General features: G+C 47.1%; 2 protein-coding genes across 9 annotated transcripts in view; one reads left to right on the top strand and one right to left on the bottom strand.

The window, feature by feature from the left end:
* LOC139050487 (uncharacterized) overlaps positions 1-12,628 on the top strand; it is a 144,771-nt gene extending 132,143 nt beyond the window's left edge. For all 3 annotated transcript variants that reach the window (XM_070526930.1, XM_070526931.1, XM_070526929.1), the window contains 3 exons: positions 1,486-1,659; positions 4,569-4,700; positions 12,368-12,628. In XM_070526930.1, the coding sequence (XP_070383031.1) occupies positions 1,486-1,659; positions 4,569-4,700; positions 12,368-12,532 (471 nt within the window). In that variant the 3' untranslated portion in view covers positions 12,533-12,628. The remainder of the gene's footprint in view (positions 1-1,485; positions 1,660-4,568; positions 4,701-12,367) is intronic.
* The window catches only part of LOC139050390 (uncharacterized), a 527,729-nt gene that overhangs the window by 450,482 nt on the left and 56,456 nt on the right, over positions 1-20,791 (bottom strand). The window lies entirely within an intron of this gene.

The raw sequence follows: 20,791 nt of genomic DNA, 5'->3' as shown, positions 1-20,791 counted from the left end.
CGCTCGTCGCACCCTCGAACGTACAGCATACGGCGCATGGTGACGATGTTATCACCCTTGGACTCTTTCCGGAACTTCGTGCCCAATACGACAGCAGACATGCGCGTAGAGTGATCGTGTAATTGCTATAGCAATAAAACAAATCATTCGGCATAGTAGGTATGCAAGATCTGGTTCACGCGCTTTTTTTACACGGGCAAATAACGTCTTCCAAGGTAATCAATGTGGGTTCTAGCTCTAGATTATTAACCCTAGGGCTCACACTTTCCTTCTGAAACCGCATGTCACCGTATTGGTCTTCCGACGTAAATATCTTTTATTTTGATGGAGAAGGCCTGGTAGCCTTTGTAAGGATTAGGTTTAATGAAGTTAGCTTCATCTGTGTCAGGTTTTTGGAAAGGATAATTAACTGCCAAACAGGGAAGCTTAGCTTGCAAAAAGAGGGCTGTTGACTTCAAGCAGGTGTCGTTTTTATGATAAATCGCCCTTATTGGTAGGTCAAGTTTACCAGTTCCTGAACAAAATGATATATGAAGATGAGTTATCCTAATGCTCTTCAACAGTTTTCTGAGGGTAAATCTATAGGAAAGCTTCTTTTGGTTGGGTTCTTACCTTGATCAGTGGCACTCCGTCATAGCATTTAAATGCAAAGGAGATAGCCTCGTTTGCTTTGGCACAAAAATTGCGAGTGGTATAAAGTCGGCAGGCGGAACACAGACAGAAATCGCACTCAATTAATTTTCAACCTGCTTAACAGACTACTTAGGACGTGCATCATTAGAGCGGGCAACAATTTCCACACCTTCCGAAATAACACAGGCCACGGCTTCTTCAGGGGCGAACACGGAAACTTGCTTTACCATGCAGAGTTGCAACAATACCAAGAATAGAACTTGATTCAGTGGTTTGCTCGTTGGGCACTGTAAAATATGGGGTTGCACCCCACGATTGATCAAATGTCTTGTTCTAGATCGGATTTAGAATCAACTTCAGCGCAATGGTTTTAAACCGGAGGATAATTCGAAATTTGCAGATGTATGAGTGAGTTCACTCTCTTCACCCTGCAAGAAAATACACTTTCTTGGTCAGTCGGGACGTGCTCAGTGAGCTGTTTTTAACACTTCAGTGTGTGATTGTGTTGGCTGTGCGCGTAGAAGAAAATGTGCTCGCAAGAGTCGCAAAATAAGCAGCTGGAAATTAGCACCTATTCTTTCATTTTTGTTCTTTGCCTTCTTCTCTCTTCCTTTACACTTTTCCTGAGATGAGCTAGAAACAATACAAGATCATGCCGTACCAATTTTCCCTAGTCAGCCACACTTGCGAATTACCTCTTAATCCCTACGGATCTTAGTTCCCGAGTTTCTTAAGTGCATGTAGTAGTGAGCTGGAAAAGGTATATAACAATATGGCTCGCCTTTTCCGCATACATTTTCTGTGCCTTTCTCCATAACCGTTGTCTACGCGTCTGCTTATGACTCCTTTCAGTTAAAACACTGGCACATCGTGTCGCCCCGAGCAAATTACACCAGACCGTCGATACAGACTGGCCTATCTTTCGACCTGTCCACACTGGAGTACAACCTTGTGGGGACAGCATCCTCGCTCAATGAAAGTCTTTTCAGCCCGTGCCACGGTGCGTGGAGGGACAGTCGCAATCTGGCAAGTCTCTTTCAAGGTCACCTAAGTTTAATTTTCGCAGTGAATCTGGTACTTATTTTAACCCTTAACTGCGCGAGGTAACAAATATTTCCGCGGTTCTGACGCCATGGAAATGTGATGTCTTTATTTCTTCATTAGTTTATCGAAGGCAAGTGAGAAATTCCCTCAGGGGACATGTCTGGAGGCAGGAGAGTGCCTGACGAACCTATGTCACCCAGAAAGTCGCTGTTTACATAAAAAAAATGCTGGTAAGGTACAACAAGGTATTACAGAAAAACAAATTTACGTATGTGATGCCGAAAGACAATGAGATCATTTGCAGTGCACAATCTAAAAAAAGAAACATAGGCTAATCGGCGAAATTCAGGAAATCCATCCAGGTTACAGAAAACAATCGAGGCATTGTAAGGGTAGAAACAACACTACAAACATGAGATATGTTTGAGCATTGAGTGAGTTTGAGATGAGCATTGACAAAGAATGACATATGTACATGAGTCGTTTACTAACTTTAGTAAAAACGCTTGCCACTTTTTAACATAGACAACACAGTGGTGAGTCCTGCGTATGTAAAAGAAGCCCTAAAAACTTAAGGCATAGTTTATAACAGTGTTTTTGATATCCTGGAGTAATGTTTATGTTGTTAACCGTTATGAAGACCAATTGAAGAAAGTTCAAATGTAGGATTACCAATTACAGAATTTCATGTTTTTGTTAAATGTGCTCACAGTAATCTTAAACTACTTGCTAAGAGGTTGTTTGAATTTCATTTCATGTGTGATCGTTTTTGGGCATTATGCGGTTGAGTTATATTGAAGGCGCTAACATTGGAAGTAGTTTCTTGGAGCCCTTCCATAGACTCATTCGGAGATTTAACAAGGGCCATCCACGCAATTTGGCACTACAAAGCTTGGTTTAATTCTGACAATATTTTAAATTCAAATCACGAAGTTGCATTTGCAAACGTAAGCGCTGGCACGATTAAAATTTTCAAACTTCCTCGAACCAGCTCGAATTTATTCGAGCCACAGTACTCTGAGTAAGGTTTTGTTATTGCGCCATCTTGCGTGACTTTCAGTTTTATAATATTATGTTAGATGCTTTAGAAGTTTTTCTTTTGTTGATGGGCACACTGACGTCTTCATATTTCTTTACTATGAACATAACTTGCTGTTTAATTGAAACGACGTCATTACTTGGGTGTTCGTTAGAGATCAAAATTTCCCATTTATGTGTGTCAAACTCATCGCCTAGATTCGTCACTGGATTGCAATTATCGGGAAATCACTTTCGTTGTCCGCAAGCAGATGATATTTTCTGCGCGCCTCCTCGTTCGTACCAGTAGCAGCTAGTCTCATGAAGTTTCCCACAATATTTCTTGAGGGAATCCTGGTGCTGCGATCGTGCTGCACCATGTGGATGATGGGGAGTACAACGACTTGCCTGATCTTCCTGCTTGTGCATTCAGACGTTCTTGAGGCTCTGTTTATCACGCTTTATCCGACTTCATTGTCCGAAATTTCAGAGCAGTCTATGCTTTTCTAAGTGCGGAATACTAACTCTGCAAACACTCACAATTGCTAGTAATTACAGCAGTTCAGCCTGCCAAGGTTGCCAAATGGAAACGTGCCAAGCGTTTCAACGTGCTGGCTTGCCTGTCGGAAGTTCATAAGGGCATACTATGGCCCCTTGTTGATGCATGCGCCTGGGGCCTAATGATTTGAATGTCGCGGCCATGTGCTTCGTAGGGGTGCTGTGGTCAAATCATCCGTCAAACAATGTTCGTAACATTTACCCGTATTTTTCCAAAGTACTTTGTCGAAAATAACGAGGTTATTAAGTCAGGAAGCAGCCTGAACCCAGAAGGACGAAGGTTTGGGAAATCCATGCACTACCCATGATCGCCACGCTGACTGAACCACTCTGCTTGCAGCTCCCGTAGACACATGCGCCGGACGTCCGTCAAGTAATTGTACTAAACTCTATGGCTAGTAGGTAGCACAGGCTTCGCCACACTTCGCTCTCCACAATAAACTGATGAGCAAACTTTCACCGTGACGATTGTCCGTCCTAACTATCGTGCTTACCTGGCTGTTATCGACTCGTTCTGAAACGCGACAGGAAAAGGACCGAACGACTTGCGCGAGGCTACCTAGCTGGATGCCCAGACGGGTGTCTGACTTAACACGACTCATTGAGCGCGCCCTGTTTGAATATTGTTTTTTCTTGGCACAAACCACGAGGGGTTGCCGAAGTTTCGAAGGTTCAAACGTTTACTCAGGCTATGTAGGCGGCGCCATCTGGTAGAGCCTAATCCGAGCTTGTTGCGTAGACATTGTGCATCGAGCAGTTAGCGAACTACCCACATCATCACACCAAGTGATGCGCTTAGTGTAGCAAGATCCGTCAGAGCCAAATCCCAGTGTTCGGTCGTAAACAGTTGCTAAATTTGGTACTTGCAGCGTCGATTTTTAATCTTGAATACTTATGCAACGTAGACGCCTGAGAAGAATGCCGTGATTTTGCGGCATAGCTAGAGTGGCCGACAACCTTACCTCAGTCACGTCCCGGTTTAGCGCAGAGAAATATTTTTAAACATTGGCCAACTTTTGCTGGGACTCTGTATATCACGTAATTTTTTACTGTATTGCTTCCTAAAAAAGTGTAGAAATATTCTATATAGCTCAAGAACATGTATTTTTTATTTTACGGTCACACTCCCCAGCTGGTGTCTCATGTTTACAGGAGATAGGCCAGTGTTTGAGGTGCATTTTGACGTTTGATTGCATTCGATTTCTCTGCCTATACTATCCAACAGCTGAATAACTTGCCTTTTATATTTGGTATTTTTCTATCTGGACGCATGTGTATAGGTATACCTAACGCTTCTTATGCATCTATAATTTCAGCTTTGCGCAAATGGCGACTTTAGAAGCAAGGCCGATAATTACTTCGGCGATCAAGTATCAGCGTACGGCGTTCTAACTCATTCGTCGAAAGTCGTCTTAATGAGCGAGTACAACGACTCCGTGGCTTTCAAGGTAAGTATTCACAAACTTTAGGTCTGTCTTCCTTCTTGTCTTCTGCGCATGTCCTGAAATATTTGTTTGGCAGTTAACGTGTATAGCGTTGTTACAGCAGCTGGGAATTGCGAGCGCTGGGTGCACTTGTTCCTGTCTTAGAAACCGCTCATTAGAAGGAGTTCGATAGTAGTCAGAATTATACTTTATGGGGAGTGGTGTAGAGAAAATCTTTTCCTATGCTGTTCTCTTGTTTTGCTTTTCTCTGTTAAAATGTATTTAGCTTCACCCTAAGCATGATAAAGAAATTATATTCGTTGCATTGAGATCTTTCTTGAGTCCTACAGTTTCCCAAGGCTCGCCCTGGTATCCAGGTAGCACTCGTTGCTTGTGCCACCAGTTTCTGGCATTGCAATTTTCTTCTGGCTTCCGTTGCCTCATCTTCGCTTCATTCACAGCACAATAACATAAACCAGATTTATTGAGCCACCCCAGTTGTGAAGCAGACACAGGTTGCGCGAGCGTCTTCAATCGTGTGTGGTTTGCCTAATCGGAAGGAAGCCGTAGTTTGTTAGCGCGGAACCGAATATCTTTCATTTGTCCCTAAACTGTGCTTCGGGTTGAAAAGGGTTAGAAGATATGCTGCGAGGTAACCTTGGGTAGATCGGATTAAGGTAAATAATCCAAAGCGCTCTTCGGGTCACTCGGTCTTGATAAATGAAGGATTCTCGGTTTGTTAAATTGCGCAGCTTGCGCCTCTTCGCTAAGGTTGCTTGAGTATTCAGACTTGTGCTGGTGGCGTGATTGCAACTGTTTGTGCAATTCGTTAGCAACAGGTCTAACTAAAGCTTCTTTATCTGTGGCTCATCGTCGCTGTCTGTTTTCCGGCAACCCAGACGTCTTTATTTTGATCGATTCCGCGTGTAATTGTAAGTGGAATTGGCGTTTGTTTTGAGCCTGCGGTGTGTGTTTCTTTATTTCTTTAGGCGGCGCTGTTCTTCAAGTGGTATTGCATTTGACTGTACCACGCCATCATATTAAGATCTATTTGAAAGCGTCGCTTTAGTCATATATCTTCATTTTGCAATTGAAGCCTGGTGCTTTCTTTTCCTTTTCGTTTTACGTTTTTCTTCATTCTCCTTCTATTTTAGTTTCGTTGCCTTCAGTTCGCTTGATTAGGATTGCTCTGTTTGACCTTTCATTCTCGCAGCACGATCATGATGATGTATCGACTTCGGTTGTTCCGCGTGTGTCTTTGTTCTGTCTTGTAGTTTCGGTTGTTTTGGTTCTCGTAGCTTCACTGGTCATATGTAATGCTGTCTTTGCTCGAATACCTTACTTTTTGGACAATTTGGGGGTTCCTTGTAGCGTGGCAGGTCCTTCTTTTGCTGCGCGCAGCGTGGCATCATAACACGAAATCGTGATGTTTATGGTCGGTGCACATGTTAGGCAGAGGCTTTCTCGGGGCGGGAGCGTTCTGTGGTTTTGGGCGTCATTTGCCGCGACGTTTCCGCGTAGGATTAGTGATCGCAATAGCTGTTAGCTCTATGTGGCCCCACGCAGCTTTTACACGCATTGATACAGGCTTCTGTGTCACCGCCACAGACTTCGCACCGGGAGCAGCAGGGCGTTGGCGCCCCATGTCCGTGTGGTTATCGCGGCCGACGTGCACGTATACTCACCTCGTACCTCGGTACTCGAACGTGACTTCATGGGCATGAATCATCGTTTGAAATAGTACCCGTAACTTCATCTCTATTTTAACTAGTCAAACTTCGCTCAACATATTCCGTCTGGTTTTCACTACGCCCCATGCCTTTTTTATTATTGTTTTGCACTCTGTCAGCGCTGTGTTGCAGCGTTTGGTCGCCTACGTATACCGGAAGCCAGTGTGCTGTCACGAGCGTCATTGGTGTCCTAGCGCTTTGAATCCGATTTTCTCCCGAAAGTTTCGGCTACCATTAGCTTGGTTGCCCGTGAGGGGTTGCTTGTGTCTACTAAGAATTTAAAGCCCACCACGCGTCGGATGACTCCTACACTGTAATCGCCGGCTCTTGAAACAACAGCGCTGACGATTTCGTCACTTTAGAAGTCTCTGTCCTAAACATTAAAAAAAAATTACCGACGATTACGTTACTTCCTAATGCGAAATTTGAGCGCAGCAAATAAGCTGTTTCACCTTTTCGATAGATTGAGGCAAAGAAATCGAGCAACACATGTATGCGCTATCACAGAATTTTTTTTTATTTTTCACACGTATTCCTTTAACAAAGACTCCACTAACAGTTCTTGACAGTCATGAAGGAAGCTTTGTGGTCGGAGAAATAGGCTGATATATGTTCGACTTGGTACACCAATGCTTGATTCTCAAAGACGTTCTCGGCGGCGGCGATGAGCTTCTGCTTCAGCCTCGCTTACTGCTGGTTGCTCTCGACGGCGGCGATGAGCCTCCGCTTCGGCGGCGCGAACTGCAGGGTCTTCTCGGCGGCGGCGATGAGCTTCTGCTTCAGCCTCGCTTACTGCTGGTTGCTCTCGACGGCGGCGATGAGCCTCCGCTTCGGCGGCGCGAACGGCAGGGTCTTCTCGGCGGCGGCGCTTAGCCTCTGCTTTGGCGACGCGTACTCCTGGATCATCTCGACGGCGGCGACGGTAAGCTTCTGCTTCGGCGGCACGCACCTCTGGATTCTGACGGCGACGGCGCTGGGCCTCTACTCTGGCAGCTCGTTTAGCAGCAGCAGCAGCAGCAGCAGCAGCAGACGAAGGACTTCCATCGGTCGTCTCGCTCATGGCTCAGAAAGAACTGGCAGATAACTTCGCAGTGGCGAACGGCAGCGGCAATTTCGGCTCGGGCGGTGCACATATACAGATCCGCCGCCACCGATCTGGCTTTCTGATTGCCACCGCACAGGGGTTGCATTGGAGGAGGAGCGAAGAAAGGAATTAAGTTCGAGCCGGCGCTTTGACAACCGGAGACTCGCAGGAAGAGGGGGGAGGGGGGCGGCGTGTACACCCAGCGGCAAACGATGGGGCAGAAGCGCGCGCAGGAAGCGGACAACACGATAAAGGGAGGAGGGAAGAGATATCAGCGACTGACTGATGCCGCTGACGCCGATAGTGAGTCAACCCCAGCTGCGGAGTGGGTTTCAGGGACAACGCCGCCGATGCCGACACAAACAATTTGATACCCTCGCTTCCGCCACGCTAAGAACCAGGTCTAGCCGTGGGAAGGTGGTCACGTATTCGTCGACGTTCTGGGGCCTACGTGCAATAACCGGCGCGTCGGCAACTGAAGAGCACCCTATCCGCCACGCAAGAACAGGGGGGGGGACCCTTTCCTCCTCTTTCTGCATGGCGGTGACGGTGTTCTATGCAGTCACGTTATCTTGACTCTCTAGCGGCGTCAGCGGCATCCAGCGGTATCAGTCGGTCGCTGCTAGCGCTGGGGGGCTGAAAGGGGGGCGGAGCTGGTTACGAGGCCGACGACAACGCCGACGACGACGCGAAACCCAGGAACGGACGCCAAAGAGCTGCGCTCTAAAAAACACAGCCATTCCACTCTGTGAAGGTGTATGACTGGCGGAGATGTGTATATGGTGATAAATATTTCGACAATAAATAGGATGATATACAATAAACGACACATGCCACAATGAATTTCGCTTTTTTAATTTTGTTGTTTTTATTAAATTGTATACTGAATGTCCTTTCATTTTTATTTTTTTGCTTGCTTTTCTGGATTTATTATTTGGTCAGCGAGGTCACTATAGCATTAAGATCGCTATTAGGTGCGTCCAGTGGCTCTGTGGCAATACTGAAAAGGTTCTTGTCCAATACGAGGTCTATCTATGACCGATGACGTGTCGTAGGCCTGTTTGTGTAACATTGAATGCTGAACTGTTCCAAGCGAAACGCCACGAAGCACTTTCCATCTGGTCGTTACACGCGTATGTTCAAATCACCCACAATTACGATTGGAGTGGCGCCGGTAGGGGCGATCCAACCAACGGTGGACACGTTTGGCACTTGCGGCACGATCTTTGTCCTTATTACGTCCAGGCGGCCGTCGCCGCGCATATTCCCACTTCTGTTCACGGTGGTGTTCGTTGCAGCCGCGCTGTTCTTCCGCGGGCCTAACCACACGCGGCCTAGCCATTGCACGGCTAGAAGGGAACTGAGATAAGGTTACGTGATTTGCCTATGAGCCCATGACGTCAAGATGTCATCCGTACTAAAGAGTGTCTATTCCGGTTTGTTTTACTTTCTACAGCAAAGCTGTGTTTCTAGCCAATTCGCCTGTCCGCCTGTCGGTATATTATTCTCACTATTTTACAGCGAAGCTGCATAAGGCTAGCCGATTCGTCCGTCCATCCGTCGTCTGCCACCTGTACGCCGAAAACTCCTCCGGCTCAATCATATGCGCATGGGCAAAAAAAAAAAGAGAAAGATGAGCCCATGGTTAGCTGCGCCAGTAGTGACTCCGTTGCTCTCCGTTGCAATAGACCACGCACGCAGCAATTTCTCTCCGGCTCCGAAGTGCGTATGCCACTCGTCATACGTATTCCTGAGGAACAGGCACCTTTCGATCAGCATCGCCTGCGAGCAGAATTGGGAAAGAGCTAGTCTACGCCTTGCCGATGCTGTGGTCTGTGCACAAGAACAGGCTGGCGCAGCTGACCGCAAGCAGCAACGGTTTACCGAGGATCCAGCAGCCTAACAAGCCGTCGTTTATTGAACGTCGGGATTAATTGCGTGATAAACACCGGGACCCCACATTTTAGCTTCGCTGGTTACCCATCTGTACAAAGTGCTTGGGCGCCAATTTTTTTATTTACAATCATTTTTAGCGCAATATGTTTTGATACTTCTCGCGTTTAAACGCAACTTGCGCATATTGGGCAATACGCTTTTATTTTATGTGTTAGCTCTTTTATTTATGGGGAAGCCGCCATCTTTCTTGCATACGGCCACAAAGCACCAGAACCTAGCGCTGAACTGCTAAGCTGTAAAAATACTGCAATTTTTTTTGCTCTCTATATGAGTACTCGTTCTCGTCGTAAAAGTTGCTTAGAGGGTCGTCCATGTTGCATCAAGCTTCCGTGATGCTCGATTGGCGTTTGCCTCAGGCTCTACTGAAGATTCTTTGGCATGGTAGTGGGAGAAGTGAACAGCGTTTGCGTCTGGCCGCCATGCCCATACCAGTAGGCACTTAAGTCGACGTCGCGCCTACGAGACCTCTTCAAGGCGTGTGACAATTTGCTCCAACGCTGGTTGCGTCCCAGTACCAGAGGCGAGGCCGCGGAAGCATATGGCTTTCCCGACATTGGTTTGCGCTTACGTGATTAGCTGGCACCACGCTTTCACCAGGGGTCGTCTGCTAAGTGAAGCGGGAACGCTAAATCCATCATCATCATCATCATCATCATCACCATCATCATCAGCCTGGTTACGCCCACTGCCGAGCAAAGGCCGGTTATGTACTATTTGCGGCCATGTTGTCCCCGCAAACTTCTTAATCTCATCTGCCCACCTAACTTTCTGCCGCTCCCTGCTACGATTCCCTTCCCTTGGAATCCAGTCCGGAACCCTTAATGACCATCGGTTATTTTCCCTCCTCATTACTTGTTCTGCCCGTGCCCATTTCTTTTTCTTGATTTCAACTTAGATGTCATTAACTCTCGTTCGTTCCTTCGCCCATTCTGCTCTTTTCTTATCCCTTAACGTCACACCCATGATTCTTTCCATAGCTCTTTGCGTCGTCCTCAATATAAGTAGAACCCTTTTCGTAAGTCTTCATGTTTCTCCCCCGTACGTGAGTACTGGTAAGACACAGCTGTTATACACTTTTCTCTTGAGGGATAATGACAACCTGCTGCAAACATCATCGCTGCATACGATAAAATGATAGAGGAATCCACATAGCCACGGTAGCACAACCTTGTTTAGCAAAGCCATCTAGCACATTGTCGCCAAAATTGATGATTCGGGAAGGAGCACAGCCATAGATTATCAGCAATAGCGAGTGGTAGTATCGATTGGTTATTTCATCTGCGCTGTACATCTTGCTTGTTCGTTTGTTTTTTCAGTACGCTGTACAGTACGTATATATTAGGTGTGTTCCAATAGTGAATTTTCGAGTTGAATCAAACTAAGAACAACGAACTTCGAATGCCGCATTGAACGTGTCCTTATTTGTGAAGAAATTAAAATTTATTGCTTCTGTTAAGAATGTGTCAAAACACGAGGTCGCATTGCGTTTGTTTAAGCATTTTTGTAGTGACAATAGAAACTGAAAGCCAAGTAGATTGAGGAGTGTAAATGACAAATAACGTTTTCACGTTATCTGATGTACAATACTGATGGCAGTAATAGAAAAGGGAACACGTCAGACGCTTTACGTACATTGTATTCGTTGAAAAAGTGTCATCCTACAATGCTCAGCAGTGTTCTGAAAGGATACCAGCTTGAGTCTGTTTAAGCAACATATACTTTTAACGCGATAGCGTTAAGGAGCTCGTGTCGCAGAGAAGCCGGTGTCCTCGGCGTCGGTGTCGGTGTCGGCGTCGGCGGTGTTTTGTTCAAACAGACGTCTAATAGGCAGTCTACAAGTGAGGCATTCTAGATGAGTGACTAAAAAATTACAGGGCCATAACAAGCATATAAGTGTTAGCGGTGATACTGGTTAGGCATTCTCGCTTTCAATCTCGAGCAATAAACGCACTGTCTGCAAGTGGTGTGGTCCACCGTGAGTCTACTGAGCATACCGTTGACAGTGCGTCCTGCTTGCGTCGTCGTTCTTTTGGAACGCAAACGCGTTCCACGTCTCTTGAGGCCCCTAGCCCTCCGCGCGTTTGCCATGCAAGTGCCTTCAATAGGGGGCACACTACGACTTCTGAGATATCTTGGGCGCAGTGAGTGTATTCTGACGGTCGTGGTGCGCAGAGGGCAACAATATTGTGGTGGTACTGCAGGGAAGTGTCACCGAACCTTCTTCTCTCATTGGTAGTTACGTACACAGCGTCGCTTGAGCTTTCACTGGAGGAGTAGAAGCACTTACGGGCGCACGCCTAAAGCCTCGTCTGCGGACGCCGACGCCAATGAGGCCGAGTCAACATTCAGGAAGCAGATAAAGAAAGTGAACAATTTGAAGTTATTGAGCTGAGGTTACTCGTCCTGTGTGTTCAAAAAAAAAACTGGCGTCTGCCTAAGAGGGACAGCTCTCTGGCGACATATCTAATCGAAATACGTTGTCTTCGCTTGTGTCAATATCACTGTATTGACTCTCCTTACTCGAGCGATTCTTATGTTCCTTATATTTGAGGACCAACTAATATTTGGCAATTTCGAATAGTCAATTTTTTAGTGAAATGCGAATCAACTATTCAAATATTTCAAATATTTGAAATTTCGAATACCCGCACGCCCTTTTTCTCTCGCCTGTAATAAATTTTCTCATTGAAAATTTTGCGGTTTTCATTAGCTACACTTCGAATTTCTTAATTGTTCCAAGTTGGATTTGTCGATTTTAGTTTATTGAGAACTATCCGGTATAATCTTGGTCTTTATTCATCGCAAGTTGCGGTAGCATTACACATGAAAACCTATGCGATCGCAATATCTCGTACGATTAAAGCGTCCGCAGTGCACCTAGAACAGTGAACTTACAACCAATAAAACTTCATCGCTCGCAGTTCACGACCGGCGTAAACAAGCAAGGCCTTCGTCAGCGTACCGCATGGCTCTTATACAACGTGCACCTGCAGGACTTCAGTAGCAAGTGCCCCGAGCCTCCGTACACTGTCATTAGACTCTTTTGTCTGGCGTTGAAAGGTCAAGACGATCAGAGGTGCCAATGACAGAAGAGCGTCTTCGTTAAGTAGACATGGCTGTCACCTTACTGCGTGTGCTAAGAAAATAAAAAAAACAGGAATGAATTAGTGAAACATCATTAAAATGCTGCACTCTCTGTGTTTTGAGTCACCACCTTCACAGTGTGTACTGCCCCGTTTACTGTTTGCCACCAGCTAGCATGTTTTGCGTGTTCAGCGTACCATGCTCTCTCCAGCAAAGAAGGAAGGGGCAGAAATTTACCGTCGGTAATTACATGGGGCCCTCTAACGTATAACTATTCCAATCGCCCAACGTCAGATTTGCGTAACCGCCATCGCAAGAATCGGGAGGGGAGCAGCAGTGTTGTCTGAACAGACTAATCAACCACTCTCCTCAATCATAGCAGGTCCCTTTTGTTTGCTTGAAATACGAATAACATTGCATTCACTGAGCGGCTCGTCTTATCTAATTGGCTGACAAGAGACGAGGAGAACACTCCAGCGGAGAGGGATTCTATGGGGCCGAGCCGTGTATTAAAAACGATTAGCGGATGAAGAGGGTGGTGCCAGCGTCTGTGATTGGTCCGCTTTCCCTTACTTAGCTTGCGGTGGCTGGTCGAAAATTGCGGCGGCATTCAATGGAAGCTTAAGAATGACACTAAAACCGATCCTCAGCAAAGAAGCGTTGCCAGAACGAGGTCGTAAACGGGCTCAAAGGGCTCAAAAATTTTACACGGCCACACAGAGAGCTTTATTATACTCAAATAAACCAATGCTCTCCGGCAGGTGCGAGTAGCTAGAGCCTGATTGATCGACGGCGGCCATGTTTTATTCCTTTCGAAGCGGGGTAGCCTTTGGCTATTCAGAAGAAAGTCCAGTTTTGTTCGGCTTAATAATATATCTTTACCGCGTACACGCCACTTTGACGCGGTGAGTTTTCGCGGTTTTGTAATGTCGCGCGACAGGCAGGTGAAGTGGGTGCAACCGGAAAACGTTTGACGAGTAGCCGATGGCTAATGGGGAAAAGGCGTCGAATCAGAAATAACTATTTTTCTTTTGTTCGGTCCAATCAGGCATAATCAGTGTGTAAACGTCATAGCAGATGGGGAGCTATTGCAGTTTTCGTGACGTCGCGTGAAAGACAGGCGAAGTGGGGGTGGTCCAAAAAGTTACGGCGAATCGCGGAGGGCCCATGGCAGAATTGGAATAGAAAAGTTTGGAATAGCTTTACGTTATAGCACCCATGGTATTTTAGCCATCAGAGAGAGGAAGGCAGGGGTCTGGACCATGGAGAAAGCGGGGATTATCGATATTCTAGTTGACAGTACGACAAGAAAATGGATCTGGGCAGGTAATGCAAAGCGTAGCTTGCATAACTGGTGCGCCAGTAAGGTTGCAGAATGGGTGCCAAAAGAAGGAAAGTGCATCTGAGGACGGGAGAAGATAGATGGGGCGATGAAATTAGGAAATTCGCAGGGACCAGTTGGAATCGGTTGGCGCAGGACATGGGTAGCTGGAGATCGCAGGGAGAGGCCTTCGTCCTGCAGTGGACGTAAAATAAGCTGATGATGATTATGGTAAGTACATGATGCCACGTGGCGACATTCACACCCTTCGGTGGCATCGTATTGTAGAAAGAGCGAAAGAGGCCAAAAATAATAAAATAGAAACTCTTCGGAAGATGCTAGCTAGGGGGCATGCTTGTGAAGTTTGCACATGCATATTTCATGTCAAACTTGGTACAATTAGTCCTTGAGTCTTTCATGCATATAGTTCTGCAAAACACGTTCACTAACCGACGCGATGGTAAGCGTATCAGAGTCTTGACGCCCTTTTCTAATTGCACTTACGTACGCTTTATAAAATATGCCCTACATTTTCAGCTTTCCTGATACGATAAAATAAGCATATATTATCGCAATGCGTGTTTTCAGCTTCGAGATGTTCCGCAGTTTGTGCTCAACGGAAACTACGTTAACACCTCTCTTGGGGGACACCCGGCGTGTCTGCTTGAGCCTCAACTGGTAGCCGCATAGAGTTTATAGCGATAATTTACCTGTAGGAACGCTGACGCTACACTCTAAAAACAAAGAGACTTCCGGGCACTCTCTTTGAGGGAGTAGCGGCTTGTCCCATATTTCACTCTCTTTTCCAGAGTAGATCAACCCTCTGAGAGAGAGAGAGTAGTTCAACTCCTGTTGACAGAATTTCGGTACTCCATTGGAAGGGATTGCTTGTACTCTTCCGCAGAGTGATAATACTCTTCCTACAGAGAGTGCTAGTACTCTTCCGCAGAGAGCTAACACTCTCACCGCAGGGGTAATGGCACTCCACCAGACCGAGTACTTCTACTCCCTCGAGTGCTAGTACTCTTCCCAATACCCTCTTAGCGAAGTCGTGGCCACGCATGCAGGCAGGAAATCAGATCAAATTAGGACCGCTGATATACCGTTCCCTAGGCGGCTCCTCAGAGTCAGTGGCCCAATTCCAAGCGGCCTTCAGAATAGGCGTGAGCAAAGTTATGCAGGATTTTAAAGTCATTTTTCCTGGCTATTTGCTGCCTACCATGAGGCGTGACTGCTCGGAATCGGCCTATGCGTATGCGTCCCGAACGCCACTGCCGAGAAACAAAAGCTAATTGACACGTAATCCGCAATTATCTTCGCAAAGTTCACAATGAGGAGTCACATAATCTAATCAGAACACAATAGTCAAGCGAATCGCATACTTACGAAGAACCACATTACTCTATACATCACGTGGATTCGAACCCGCGTACACTCGCATCTATACAATTCAAAGCACACATCCTAACCATTACACCACACAGCCACCAGGTCCAGTCATGTTCTTTTAGAGGTTATATATATAACAAATGTATTTGAGGAATCGTCTGTGGTGGGTGGAGTTTCTCTGCAGTATGTTGTGCTGTTGTGTACTGGAATACGTTTGCGTTTGCATCATTTCCATTCCTTGCTACGACTAACGAAGGAATACAACGTAGACGACAACGTGAGAACTATTCCCGGCTTGTCGTCACCCCAGCAAAATAACAAATGTGCCGCTCAGCTCACGATCGAGTGCTTTTCCAGTCCGTGCATTATATGTTCTCCGAAAATACGCGGATACAAAGTATCTGTCAGGAGTGACAAGCGTGGACAAGGAAAGAAGAGGAGGAAGAAAGAGCGGAGCGAGCGCGTGGAGCCGCCATCTTGGAGAAGGGGCGCGCGCAGAGAAGGACGAGGTGACCGGGCGCAGCATTCGAAGAGAAGACGGCCGGAGATCGCCTATCTGGGTCCTGCCCCAGATCTTAGGCGACACATCGACGTCCCGCCCGAGTACCAGCCTCGGCGAGCAGATGTCCGACGTCCCTGGAACCACCGCTGGCCCGGACCTACCTGCTAGGACACGTCAGCGTTGCTGCCGCTGAACGTAGACGTGCGGAGGCTGGCTACAGCCAGTCACCATCCCGTCCGGAGAATCAAGCTGGGCCGGCGCGCACCGGGAGCGCCAGCCGGCACGAGCCCCGCTCTGCCGGAGCGCGACAGCGCCTCAGGGACCGTGCCGTCGTCACGTCGGCTGGGGCATCGGTGACGCCGGACACTAACAACGACGGACAACGACCAGATCGCATCGACAGACCACAGACCGGGGGACGCCGATACTCGCGTCGAACAGTGCCGGTACTGTAAGCGCTCATACTACAGTGAATAGACAATCGCCGCACAGACGTTTGTAAACGCGGTAGTGTGCGCGGTAAGCTTACTAAGGGAGGACGCATGCCGTGAGCGATAAGTCGAATGTTACCGTGTTTTCCTGTTCTTAAGAGTCCATTTTGAATGAAGGTTGTGTGTGCTGCACCTTGCGCTCCTGTGTTCCTTCCGCTCGCTCAAGCAAGCGTACCAGGCGTTAACCTACTCGTGACAACATTGGCGGGCCTGCCAGGATCCTTTTAACTTCGTCACGTGCCTCGGGGTGTCTTGAGCAGCGGAATGGACCTTGAACGTTTGATGACGGCGGGAAGTGCCGCGGGCACGTCGGCTGAGGCCATAATAGCACTGTACCACGAGGAACAGAAGCGATTAAGAGAAGAACGCGCAGAGGCGCGAGAGGCTGCGAAGGAAGATGAGGAGAGAGCGAAGGCAGCTGAGGAGAGAGCGAAGGATGCGGACGAGCGTGCGTATAGGAATTTGATTTTGGAAAAAGAGCTTACAGAACAGAAATTGCAGCTGCGCATGAGTAATAGTGGAGAAGAGGCAGGAAATAGCTCATACGTGCTACCTCAGAGAATAGCGACAGTGTGTCCCCAAAAGCTTATCGCCCCTTTTGACGAAAGGCGAGATGATCTGGATGCCTATATACAACGTTTTGAGCGAATAGCAACTGGACAAGGCTGGCCGAAGAGTGACTGGGTGACGGGATTGAGTATGTGTCTCGTGGGGGAAACGTTGGCCGTGTACAGCCGGATGTCAGCGACCGACACACTAGATTATGACAAGGTAAAGAAGGCTCTCCTACAACGCTTCAGACTAACGGCCGAAGGTTTCCGGGATAAATTCCGAAGCTCCAAGCCACAGGATAACGAGACAGGCCAGCAATTCGCCGCTCGAATCTCCAACTATTTTGATCGTTGGTTGGAGATGGCTAACGTAGAGAAGACATTTGAAGACTTGAGGGACAACATGATTGGAGAACAGTTCCTAGCATCATGTCAACAGGGCGTGGCAGTATTCTTGAAAGAACGCAACTTGAGGATGGTGGCGGAACTATCTGAACACGCCGACCGCTATTTAGAAGCCCAAGGCCGAAGGCACTTAGGAAAGGGGAAGGAAGATAAGAAGATACCAGATGAGAGAGAAAATACTCGGAGTACAATCAAATGTTTTATGTGTGACAGGATAGGGCATCGGGCTATGAATTGTCCCTTGGGTCGCACTCGCAGTTCGACGTTGAAGTGCGAGGGGTGCGGACGGCATGGACATACAATGCGAACCTGCCTAGCTGAGTCAGAAAATAACACTGCCTGCATTGTTGCGAGCGAAAATACCATTGGTGTTGACAGTACGCAAATGGAACAGAAGGAGGCCAGCGACAAGGCAAGCGCTGTCACGACGGCTCCGAGGTCAGAAGACCCGAAAACCTCGATGCCAGTAGTAGTGGGAATGCTGCAGGGACGAAAAGTGTCTGTACTCAGAGACACTGGGTCCAACATTGTTCTGGTAAGACAATCCATGGTGCCGGAAAGAGATATCACCGGGACAGAAACGCCAGGTCGATTGGCGGATGGTACAGTAAGGCGAATGCCTATGGCTCGTGTATTGCTTTTGACACCTTATTATTGCGGTTCGATTGAAGCCCGGTGCGTCAAAGAACCGCTTTACGACGTCATTCTTGGGAATGTGCCCTGAGTCAGAAGAGTGGATGATCCAGATCCCCTCTGGAGTTTTCCCAATATCCAGATTACAAGTAGGACGGAGCATGAATCCACCAAAGCCGGGGGCAGAGATAACGAAAGAAGCTCTGATCCATATACCGGAGAAGCTAGCATTTTGTCAGTAGAGAAAAGCACAAACAACCAGGATAGGAAAGATGTCGGTATAAAGAAGACTTCAGGCACCGGCATCGATATAACCGCGACAGAAATGAAGAAAAGGCAAGAAGCGGATAGTACGTTGCGACATTATTTTGAAATGTTAGGGAAATGGATTCAGAATAAGAAGAGCCGGGTCGTACATAAGTTTGAGAAGGTTGGAGAATTACTGTGCCGAATCGCCAGAACCCACGATGGAAGAGAAACACGACAGCTAGTAGTGCCAGCGAGTTTACGACGAGCAGTCCTCGAGTTGGCGCACGACACTATAATGGCTGGCCATCAAGGAGTAAGAAAGACGACCAGCCGAGTATCAGAAGAATTCTTTTGGCGGTGCATGCAAAGTGACATCAAACGGTTTGTGCGATCTTGCGACATATGCCAGAGAACCACACCAAAAGGATTGGTATCAAAGGTACCTCTAGGGACTATGCCTATTATTGAGCAACCTTTCCAGAGGGTCGCAGTGGACATTGTATGCCCTATTAATCCAGCGTCAAATAAAGGAAACAAGTACATCCTCACAATGGTGGATGTTTCCACAAGATATCCTGACGCTGTCCCATTAGAAATGGTGGACACGGTAACAATTGCTGAGGCTTTGGTAGAAATGTTTACTAGGTATGGAGTCCCGAAGGAAATACTGACGGATAGAGGAACCTATTTCACATCAGAATTGATGACAGAGATTTGCAGACTGTTGTCTCTACGACACCTCTTGACGACGCCATATCACCCCATGTGTAACGGGCTGGTAGAAAAGTTCAATGGCACGCTTAAGAGCATGTTACGCAAGGTGTGTCAAGAGAAACCCAAGGAATGGGATCGCTATTTACCTGCACTCTTGTTTGCATATAGGGAAGTGCCGCAGGATAGCACTGGATTTTCACCATTCGAGTTAATCTATGGCAGAGCGGTGAGGGGACCATTAATGGTTTTGCGGGAAATGTGGTCGAACACGAAATTGAAAGAAGAGCAAAAGTCCTCGTATGTCTATCTATTGGAATTGAGATATAGGCTAGAAGAAACCTGTCGCATCGCCCGAGAGAGTCTTACCGAAGCCCAGGCATCGTACAAGAAATATTATGATAAGAAAAGCCGGAAACGAGTTCTTCAGGTTGGGGACATGGCACTGGTGCTACTTCCAAATGACACCAACAAGCTCACCATGAGTTGGAAAGGACCATTCAATGTGAGCAAGATAGTAAGCGACGTGGACTACGAACTAGAAATTGGAGAAAGAAGAAAAGTATTTCACGTGAACATGCTGAAAGGATACGAGTTGAGACAACCAGAAAATGTAGAGGAAGTTGCAGGAATGGTCATCACAGAATCGGACGCTGAAACTCCATACGAAGCAGAAATCCCCAAGTACAGCAGCAAGAAAACAATGGGTCGAGAGAAGGTGGTGATAAACCCTACTTTAACCGAAGTGGAAAGAGAAGAAGTGCAGACAGTGCTAAAAGAGTTTGATGAGATATTCTCGGATCTCCCGGGCAAGACGACAGTGCTCAAGTGCAGCCTTCGATTAACAACCGACAAGCCAGTCAACGTAAAACAGTATCCTCTCCCATTAGCGGTGCAAGAGGACATAGATAACGAAATTGGACAGATGTTAGAATTGGGAGTGATCGAACGTTCCACCTCTGCGTACAATTCGCCTCTGGTGGTGGTAAAGAAGCCCGACGGGTCTAACAGAGTCTGTGTCGATTTTCGGCGCCTAAATAAGGTGTTGGTGGATGATGCAGAACCAATACCACGAGTGGATGCAGTCTTTGCGAAGGTTGCCAAGAAAAAGTTTTTTTCTAAGCTGGACTTAACTAAAGGGTATTGGCAGATACCCCTTGACGAGGAATCGAAAGAAAAAACAGCCTTCTTATGTGCGCGGGGTTTATTTCAATTCAGGTTTATGCCATTTTGACTCAAGACTGCTGCACAGACGTTTACTAAGCTTATGCGAATAGTACTTCAGGGACTACACAATGTGGAACACTATATAGACGACATCCTAGTAGCAACAGATACTTGGCAGGAGCACTTGGAAACGTTGCAGGAAGTGTTCGGTAGGCTTTGCGCGGCGGCGATCACAGTTAAGCCGAACAAATGTCAAATTGGGTTCCATGCAATTACATTCCTTGGTCACACGTTGGGCATGGGCCACGTCGCGACCCATACAGACACTTTAGAGAAGATCCAGAGTGCTCCTAGACCAGTGAATAAGAAACAGCTGAGATCCTTCTTAGGCCTTACAGGGTACTATAGAGAGTTTATCCCTCAGTACGCGGAGATAGTGAGTCCCCTTACCGATCTCACGAAAAAGAATGCTCCGAATATATTACCCTGGTCAGAATGTCATCAACAGGCATTTGAACGATTAAAGAAATGTATGGCGGAACCTCCGGTTCCGAGGGCACCGGACCTCAAGAAAAAGTTCGTTTTGCGAACAGATGCATAGGAAAGGTGTGTAGGGGCTGTGCTGTTGCAGGAGGCTGATGGTGTATTGCACCCTGTCCTTTATGCAAGCCGAAAGTTGAATGACCGGGAAAGAAACTACGCTACAGTAGAAAAGGAATGCTATGCTTTAGTGTGGGCTGTCAAACGATTTCATATTTATCTATATGGGACTCAGTTCATTGTGCAAACTGATCATCAGCCACTAGAGTATCTAAACCGGGTAAAGCACAACAACGCCAAAG

The sequence above is a fragment of the Dermacentor albipictus genome, chromosome 10 (assembly GCF_038994185.2).
Source record: "Dermacentor albipictus isolate Rhodes 1998 colony chromosome 10, USDA_Dalb.pri_finalv2, whole genome shotgun sequence".
In the NCBI taxonomy this organism is placed as follows: domain Eukaryota; kingdom Metazoa; phylum Arthropoda; class Arachnida; order Ixodida; family Ixodidae; genus Dermacentor; species Dermacentor albipictus.
Note: the sequence above shows the minus strand (reverse complement) of the source record. Positions and strands in the feature narration are given on the sequence as shown.